This window comes from Camellia sinensis, chromosome 14 (assembly GCF_055761805.1).
Source record: "Camellia sinensis isolate YWXY chromosome 14, ASM5576180v1, whole genome shotgun sequence".
NCBI classification, from domain to species: Eukaryota; Viridiplantae; Streptophyta; class Magnoliopsida; order Ericales; family Theaceae; genus Camellia; species Camellia sinensis.
Genome location: NC_138974.1, coordinates 80200040 through 80210172, shown reverse-complemented (window position 1 = coordinate 80210172; position 10133 = coordinate 80200040). Strand labels below are relative to the sequence as shown.

Sequence of the window (10133 nt, the reverse complement as noted above, 5' to 3'; positions counted from 1 at the left end):
AAATGTCAAAAAATTATTTTTGAATTTTTAAAAATTATTTCTAGCTACTAAAGATAAAATTATATAAAACTGATAAATCTTTTAGACATTAATATTTTTTTTACCAAATTAATTTTTATTATGTATTTGGATGATGATCATGTAAAATTAATTTTTAAAAATTAATCATGTAATTTTTATTATTTTTTATCAATTTTATTTTTGGTGGGTAGAAATAATTTTAAAAAAAATTTAAAATATTTTTTTGACATTTATTTTTGTTAAATTAGTTTATATTTTATCAAATTGACGATTTTGCCCTTGAAATTAAGTAATGATATGTTCAATTGTCTTTATTTGAAACAAAATTCAAAATTCATGGTCAAATGTGTTACAATTGAAAAGTCAGGAACTAAAGTGACACAAGTCCTAAACTATAGGGACTATTAGTGTAATTTGCCCTATTTTTTATTATAATTAAATAAAAAAATAAGATTGCAATTCATTATCATTTTCATTTGTCTCATCAAATTTTCTAACTAAGGGCTGGTTTGGCATAGACTATATAATTCATCTTTTTATCTTTTTATCTTTTTTTTATTACATCATCTCTCTACTTTTCTACACATCTTTTTATAAAAAGATAAAAAATATATTTTTTTAGGACACTCCAAACCAACCTTAAATCCAAAATGTGATTGTAGGCCTTAAAAAAAAAAAAACCCAAGGTATTGACGTATTAGGTTATTTGAATCATACATCTCCTTATTTTTTTTAATATAATAAGCAAATCGGTTACCCAGAGTGGTATCAAATTTTCATTTTAAAAAATGTTAGAAATTTCAAATTTTATATCAAATGAATAATCAAATTTCTTACATTGATGCGCATATAAGAAGTTTGATTATTCATTTTTGAGAAAATTTTGTATCTCTGACATTATTCTTCCGTTTTTATTAATGTGCACAACGAAGTTTAGGTATTGACAAACCCTTCCTGGGAAAGAAACGAAAAGAAACGAAACTCCCCGTTTCTTTCCAGCATTCAAGTCGTTTTTGCCTCTCCCGAATGGTCAAAAGAAGAGAAAACAGAAACACTTTTAACCCCAAAAAGAAACGCAAGTGCGTTTCGATCAACGTTTCTTTCTTTGAGACCACGATTGATTCAGCTCCAACAAGAATCCAGACTTGGTTAATTTTTATATTCTCCAGTTTTTAGCTCTCCAAACTTACACACTTTCAGGTGAGTGATTAAATCAACTCTCTCTCTCTCTCTCTCTATATATATATATAGAATTAAATTCAATTTTCTTCATTTGATTTTCTTTCTTTATTTGAAATAAGTTGAAGAAAGACTTTTGTTGATAAGTGAAGATTGAAGTACAATAATTTGTGAAATTACTTAGAGGCATACCATAAACATGTACCTGAATCAAGTTAAGAAATTTTATTAGAATTCCTCAAGTAACCCAAAGTCAAGAGATTCTTTTTGCCTTTATCATTGATATGAATAATACTAGTATGTGTACATAACGCCCATTAATTCACAAATAATTCTATATATACTAACGATCTTAATAAAAATACAAGTGGCCAAATATTAATCGGTTGTCAAAAAAAAAAAAAACAATGACATTTGATCATTTAATGATGTTTGAACATGTATGTTGTTAGTAAGAGTTTAAGTAGATGTAACATTGCTCTTAATTCATCGTGTCAGAGCGAAAAGAGAAAGGACAAAAAATGACAAAGAAAAATTCCAATTCCATATAAGGGATTCCATTATGCTATATTTGGTTCATGGATTTGGAAATAGAAAGTAAAAATGTATGTGAAATGGGAATGGAAATATAATTATATTTCACCTATATTTTAATTTTTACACTCCTTTTCCTTTCTATTTCTATATCCCTACTCAAATCCAATCCATGAATTAAACACAGCTTTAGTTAATAATTTTGAGGCTTTGGCATGGTGCAAAGAAGATGCTAAAGATGGAGTGATGAGGGGAGACTGAGGCAAGGCAACACTCAAGCATAATATGCATTGCCTGTTCATATTATAAAATACTCATATATACACACACACACACATATATATATATACATATATATATCTCTTTTGTCATTTAAAAGAGTAGTTTTTGTTTTGTTTTGTTTTGTTTTGTTTTGGTTTTTTTTTTTTTACTTTTTTGAACGAAAAAGAGTAGTTTCTTCAGCACCCTTAATAGCATTTTTGTTGTTGCAAAAACGTTTACACTGTGGAGGATAGAAGGCAAAGCATTATAAAGCAGTTACCTGGTTAATTAGACTTACTGGGGCAAGGCAACAATCTAGCCAATTAATGTTTGATTAAGTCTGAATATTTACAAGGAGAGTGAATTAGATCCCTAAAATTAGATTCTTTGAAGGTAGCACAGCTGAGAGCAATAGCTCAACCTTCCCATTGCAGATGAAATGCCAGATTTCCATAGACAATTCTGGGATGGTGACTCTGGTAATATATAATACTGCAATCTACAAATGGAAAGTTGGTTTACTGAATTAAGGAAAGAAGTATCCAATACTTTTTTGACGCTTTGTACTAAATACTAATCTTGATTTTAGCTTCTGTTATGCTCATGTAAGTGGCAACAAGACTTACAAAGAGCATTTCCTGTCTGTACAGACCATGTTTATTATGACACCTCTCTTAAATGGCTGGACTTGTTTCTAGACGTTCAAATAGATGTTATGACAAATTTCACAAAGCCAAAACACCATGCAGGGGAAGATCTAAAAAACACCAACACTTCTAAGAAGCTACCATGTATATATCTGACACATACTGTATTCCAACACTCATTGATGATGTGTTTGTATTGTGTCGTATCCATGTCCCATATGTCCATAACCATGCCTTTAGATTCTGTCTCAACATAGTAAAAAATAATTGCATAAATATGATAGGAAAGTTACCTTCCCAATGCTTTTGTTTTTTCTCCTGCTGGATTTGTTTGCTTGTACCTCAATGTTAACATCATCATTTGTTTGCACACCGGACAAGTATTTTTCTATGGGCTTGAGGATCATATAGTTACCTTTTTATTTTTTTGAAAAAAAAGATTTGTCCTTTCAGTGTCATTTCTTCCAAAAGAATGGGAGAATCCCCTATGTTTGATGGTGGAATGAATGAAGTGAAACGTATGTAGTATGAGAAAGGCCAACTTGATGTTCTTCTCAGAGGCTTTGGTTTTATTTGTTCACTTGGAGCACAGTGAGACCATGTTGGAAAGTATCCACTGTAATATTTCTACTTCACCTTTGGTCACTATGGAATTCAAAGGAATTCTGTTATCCTTTCTAATTAGAGATTGGAAAGTAATGTGCATCACTAACAGCTCTCAGAATGTTGTTTCATTTTCTTGAATTCTATCTCCTTTTATTTGGAGAAAGTTAACATCGATGGTTTCACGGCTTGTTCTCTTAACCATGTAGGGTAATTATGGCTGGTAGAAATTCTTACTTGGTATGTACTTTGTCTTGGAGATTCTGGCCCTAAGTAGCACATACATGGGCACGTGACACGACACATACTTGCTGACACATTGATTTTCAAAAAAATGCAGGATGACACGCTTGGGACCAAACCAATATGTAACATAATATGAATAATAAATTTAAAGATAATGAAAAATATGTAACATAATATGAATTATATTTAAAAGCTATATATTTCTTAATTTAAACATCAAGATATCATTCACATAATAATTTCATTCAAAAGAATGCAAACCAATTATACAACATTGTAATACACATGATGTAAGGTGTTTCAAAACATATTTAAAGTGTAAAAGTTGTGTTATGAAGAATGCAGAACATTGTTATTATGAAGGGATTCATCACTTAGAACATGTTTGAAGAGGGCTTAAGAAGTGTCGCCGCTCTGCGATGTGTCAGTAAAGTGTCCGATATAATGAAATTGATTTTTAATTAAGTCAAGTTGGAGAATTTGTGGGACACTTTTTAGGAGTGTCCAAAGAGTGTTGGTGTCAGACACGACACGACACATTTTCTCTGCAGAAGTTTCTATGCTTCTTAATTGTGGTGGCAAAACAAGACAAATTTGTATGGTTATCTTTACGTCACACCTAAAACTATTGGATATTTATAGGAATGAGATCTAACTTCTGGATGTAATCCCACTTCACTTTTTCAAAAGCATGAAATGGTGGAATTATTGTTGTTGGTGAAGAGATCTGTGTCATCTACTTGGGGGAATGGGGAAACTTGAAATTGTTGTTCTTTTGAGATCAGTATTATTCTTATTCGGGCAATTCTTCCATTAACATAACTAGCTCAAGTAATTCTATCAAGTAGCCATTTTAATTATATAATAATACCTCTTGAATACATAGGATACATGTTTTGTTCTTCCTATGTGTATCTTTGAATTCAAGCCACAATCTTTTTCCCTTTTTCGGCACTGTTTGGGATGTGTGGAAATGCCTATATCATCGAGATGCTGCCTTCCTATTGTATACCTGCAGTTGTAAGCAAAAGCATAATGAGGACTCTACATACTTGGACCTTTCCTTAAACTGAGAAGTGAGATATCATGATTTGTGAGGATGCTGCCTTTCTACTGTCTATTTACAGTTGTATGGGAAAAGATAATGACGATTTTACAAACTTGGACCATTTTTGGGGGACCAAGAAGTGGGATATAGGGGTGTTTGGTGGGGCTTTTTTTAGCCAACTTATGGCTTCTGGCTTTTAAAAAGTTATTTTGGACTGTTTGGTTAAACTTATTTCAAACAGCTTCTGATTCTAACAACTTATTTTAAGTCAAAAAAGTTGATTCTGAGAAGCTGCTCACCCCCTGCTTCTGATTATCAGCTTCTGCTGTGAACATGTTAATTCACGTTTTACTCTTAAATTTTTTTATTTTTTATTTTTTTAAAAATAGAAAAAGATCCAAATAGACTATAAAATATTATTATTAATTTTTATGAGAAATGTAGACAAATAGTGAATAATAAAAAATAAAAATTAATTAAAAAAGCTACTTCACAGCTTATTTAACAAACACTACTCAGTAACTTAAATCTATAATCCAACAGCTATACCAAACAGATTAACAGCTTCTGATTAAAGTCATAATCTATAATCTGTTAAGCTATAATCTATAATCTGTTTTAGCAGCTACACCAAACAGCACCATTGGGGGCCAATAGTCTTGTTGAATCTGGTTCATGCGTTTTCCTTTCAATATAAAGCTACTTTCTGATTTTTTTAATTTTTTAATTTTTTGTTGAATCAGAAACCTACAGAATAATTATTGTTATGCTTCTGTGTAGTTTTTCTTTTTTTTCTTGTTTTCTTTCTTTTATGCTTTTGTTTCATTTTTGAAACAAAAGCCAATTAATTAGTTTGCTACTAATTTAGAGGATGGAGAATCATGTTCAAGCTCTTGGGCCTTAGGATGAATTGAACTCTGCTCTAGGGTAGGGCTGTCAATGGATTGGATTTAATCCAAATCCGACATAAAAATCCAAATCTGTTTACAAAAAGCCAACCCGGTAATCCGATAATCCGAATCTATTTAATCTGATTATTAAATGGATCAGATATGCAAAAATCCAATCTGATCAGATTATTCTCAATTTGGATGAAGAAAACACAAATTGAAAAAAAAAATCAAATTATATAACATTGTAGCTAAAAAAAAAAACACTAAATGGATCCGATCGGATATCTGAAATTATCGGATTTGGGTGATCTATAATTGGATATGGGATAAACGGTATCGGATTTGGATTCTGATAGATCTGATCTGAATCCAATCCATTTACAGGTCTCTAGGGCATGACCTTGTCCTAGGATATGATGTTTTACTAGGAATACAAAAGAAAAAAAGAATAAGGGTTATTAGTTTAATTAGATGTTTGAAACTTTTTTTTTTTTGTGTGTGTGTGTGGTCCTATGCTAATATATTATTTTTTTATCTGGCAATTCTTTTAGATGTGAAATTTTGTGGGTTAGTTCAAATTGATGGATATATAGTTCACCTGATAATTAAAATAATGTGCACTTGTTTATTGACTGGCTTGGTTTTATATTTATTTATTTTTTTACAAAAAAAAAATCCATCTAAAGACTAGGACCACATTGGGCACACACTTACACGTATGCTTATGGAGACCACATGACGATCCAATGTGGTGGACAGAACAAAGGATTGGATGTAATGGAGCTAGAAAAGGAAGCTAGCTTAGAATATTAGATGAGAACTCTAGAAATGGATAACAAAACAACCAATACCCTGATTTGTTATAGTAGGCAGCAAGAGAGTATAGACTTCTGCTGTGACAGCTTCATCCCATCTACATTGCACCAGCACAAATAGAATAAACCATTGTGATATCTGATTCCTCTATACCTTGAACCTCAATTGTGTCACAGTTCCTGATCTACAATTTTATGCGTAATCTCTATTAGTATGGAGTTCATTTTTATGAGGTTTTTTCTGGTAATGTATGTTTATTTCATGTTGAAAAATATTCTTACAATACTCTGGAATTTATTGGGCCATGAATTGCTGATGTTTAGAATACTGTATCTAGCAGTGGAGTTGTTTTATTCTAATGGACATTCATATTCGTTCTTTCTTCTGTCATTGTCAATTGTACACAGGTCGGGAAGTATGCCATCAGAATCTGATAAGTGGGGATGGAAGCATGTTAGTGTGTTTGGTGGTTTTGATAAGGGAAGTGGTACAAAAAAGTGGAAATGTAATCACTGTAATCGACGATATAATGGATCATATTCACGTGTTAGAGCTCACCTCCTTGGATTCACAGGTGTAGGAGTGAAAAGCTGCCCAGCAATAGACAGGTCAATGAGAGAAGCATTTCAGACTTTAGAAGAGGAGCGAGTTGCTAGGAAAAAGAAAAGAAGTTCGGGAAATGAAAAGCCTGGCAAGCGCATTCAAATTCCACAACAAAACCTTACCAGTGTGTTAAAAGCTGCCACAAAAGAGGATGTAGATGACATAGTGGCCAGATTTTTCTATGCTGATGGTTTGAATCTCAATATTGTAAATTCCCCTTATTTTCATGAGATGGCTAAAGCTATTGCTGCTTTTGGCACTAGTTATGAACCCCCATCAATAGATAAGCTGTCTGATTCTTTTCTAAGTAAAGAGAAAGCTAGGATGGAGAAAGCTATAACTTTAATAAAGGAGTCCTGGTCTCACACAGCCTGCACCATAATCTGTGTCAACCGTTTGGATGGAACGCTCGGCTGTTTCTGTATTAACATCTTCATCTCAAGTCCAAGGGGACTCATGTTCTTGAAAACAATAGATATAAATGAAGGCGATGGTGCAGACATTTTGTTTACCAATGTCCTTAGCAATGCAATAACTGAAGCTGGGCCCACAAATGTGCTTCAGGTCATCTCACATCTAGGCCATGCAAGTGAGTCTTTTGAATCCTTAATCCTGTCAAAGTTTCCTCACATATTTTGGTCCCCCTGCACTTCACATTCTATTCACATGTTGATGGAAAACATGGCTGAAATAGATTGGATAAAACTTGTAGTCTTGTGTGCCAAGGGGATTGACCAATGCATGCTGACATATGAACGTTCTTCTTTCTGTGTTTCCACTCAAAATTTGAAAGAGAGCTTTGATCCACTTCGCGCCAAGCTTGCACCTTCATATTGCATGGTCCAGATGATTTTTGAGCTAAAGCAAGCACTGCGAGAGGTGGTTCTTAGTGAAGAATGGAAACAGTGGAAGGTTGCTATTGCAGAGGACACTAGCAATATTGAGTCTGCCATTTTAGGGGACGATTTCTGGGAAAGGGCTCATTTGTTGCTGCAGTTGTTTGAGCCTTTTGTAAGATTGCTTACAATTCTTGACATTGAGAAATCTGTCATGGGTGATGTCTACTTTTGGCGGTTTCAGGCACTTGAAGCAGTGAAGTGTAAGGGAATTGATGATATTGCATTGAATCAACTGGAATTGTTGATTGAGAGCAGGTGGGATATGTTGTTTTCCCCTCTTCATGCTGCTGGTTACATATTGAACCCTAGATATTTTGGAAGGGGTCAGACAAAGGATAAAACGGTAATGCGGGGTTGGAAAACCACCCTTGAAAGATACGAGCATGACAGCGCTGAGAGACGGGTTCTTAGAGAGCAGCTCAGCTCTTATTGTCGACTTGAGGGATCTTTGGGGGAAGAAGATGCTGTGGATTGCAGAGATAAAATGGATCCAGTTGCATGGTGGGAGAATTTTGGTTTTGAAACACCTCATTTGCAAACACTAGCTATAAAGATTCTGAGTCAGGTTCCAAGTGCTGCTATGTGTCAAGAGAGTTGGCAAGAAAATGATTTTCCATGTCGAGAGATAGCCAACAGGTTGGGAGTGGAGAGAGTGGAAGATTTCATGTTTGTCCGAAACAATCTGAAACTCCAAAGCCTAAGATATGGACATTTAAACTTCACGTCTGGCCAAAGGAGCGGGAATTTTAGTATACCTTCTGGTGCTAGGACATGGGATATTGCTCATCGTGATCTAACGAAGGGGATAATGAATATCCATAACAAAGCGTGAAAAAATGGAAAAAGACTGAGAGACTTTTGGAATTGGATCTATGGCAGGGACTTGTAGTTAACTTTGAAATAGTGTCATAATGGCTTGCTTCCGTGGCAAATTCTGATAATATTGACTTAACAAAGGGAAGATGAAAAGTGAACTAGGCTCACTTCCAGTGACACTATTGAAAGTGTGATTCAGAGACTCAAGAAAGTGATCCAGGTTAGTTATACTTTAATGTGACTTAATTGAAAATTGCAATTCACCATGTAAAGAAGTGGAAAATACAGCATTTAGGTTACTAAAATATATGCATGGATGTAGATATATATATATATATATATATGCAAATGTGTCTGTTAAGTAGTTGAGAGTTTTGGGTGCTAGGCCATGTATCTTCTCCTTTATTATGGTGTGCCTAACTTTATCTGGCATTTGCTTTCTATATCAATTTAAGCTCTGAAAGCAGGGTTTTCTTTTTCTCTTTTCCTCTTTTTGCCTTTGGTTGTGCATGCATAAACATAATGTATACTCAAAAAATTTCCATTGCATGCTCACTTTTAGGTACACTAGAAAACTTTGGTTTTATGTCAATATCATAAGAGCCATTTAATAGCACCCACAGCCAAGGCCAAGTAGCTTACATGTCCATGGGAAAAGCTGTGGTAACACAAACTGGCTCTAATACTAAGGCTGCTTATTTTTTATTTTGTTTGCACACTGAACAGATATCTGTTAGGTTGTGTTTCAATTTATGGATTTGAAATGAAATGATTTGTTTGAAATTCTTCATATCAAGGATTATAGCTGCACAAAGATTAGAATAAAAATTTATAATTCTACTATATTTTTATAAAGTTTGATCTCAAATCATTTCATTTAACTTTATCTATCCAAGTGGAACCATGGTGAAGAAAAAGTTGGAAGAAATGGCATAAGATATTGGATTCAACTGAACATTATGTGAGTACTGTAAAAACAATTAAAATTAAAGTAAAAATAAGATAATAAACTTTGTAATTTTAATTGTTTCCATGGGCTTGCGGTTATCCGTAGCGGTGACTTTATTGTTGTTTTGCAAAGGTTTAGATGTGTTGTCTTAAAGACATGATTTTATATAATCTAGCCTACTCCTAATGGGCTGGGGAAGGGAACCGCGAAGCGACAGTTGCAATAGGTGGTAAGCTGTACGTATATAATTTAAGGAAGCTTTGTCACTGCCACCCAACTCCCAACTCTCACCACTCACGCATCTGGTGAGAGGCAGGTGATAGTCGCTGGGTTAGAAGCCCGTGGGTTAAACATGATCTTTGAGGTACTCTGGATAAGGTATTTTCTCACTAAGCCAAGGCCCACTTAGCGGACTGTTGAGTGAGTGAGGCCTACTCTGGATGCTGCTATATTATTGTCCTTGTTGCTCAATCAAGTTTAGAGTTCATTTCTACTTTACTGAAAAGCTGCATTCTCAACCTTTTCTCTCATTGATGTGGGATCCATTAGGTAGGGTTAGAGATTTTGGGTACAATTTATGGGTTCTTATAATTACGGTTCTAAAAATTTATGTTTACT

At 33.8% G+C, this 10133-nt stretch overlaps 1 protein-coding gene across 2 annotated transcripts; it reads left to right on the top strand.

Moving 5' to 3' along the window:
• Positions 1-925: 925 nt before the first annotated feature.
• Positions 926-9046, top strand: LOC114266817 (uncharacterized). Of its 2 annotated transcripts, none has more exons than XM_028207754.2 (2): positions 926-1221; positions 6656-9046. In XM_028207754.2, exon 2 carries the CDS (start codon positions 6666-6668, stop codon positions 8580-8582), a length of 1917 nt encoding a protein of 638 aa, XP_028063555.2. In that variant the 5' UTR covers positions 926-1221; positions 6656-6665; the 3' UTR covers positions 8583-9046. The 2 variants fall into 2 exon arrangements, with proteins under 2 accessions (XP_028063555.2, XP_028063557.2); XM_028207756.2 differs by lacking the exon at positions 926-1221 and adding an exon at positions 6228-6491.
• Positions 9047-10133: the final 1087 nt, after the last annotated feature.

What these genes read in the sequence shown, in the direction of transcription:
- LOC114266817 (XM_028207754.2), top strand. Translation starts at nt 6,666, where the DNA reads ATGCCATCAGAATCTGATAAGTGGGGATGGAAGCATGTTAGTGTGTTT.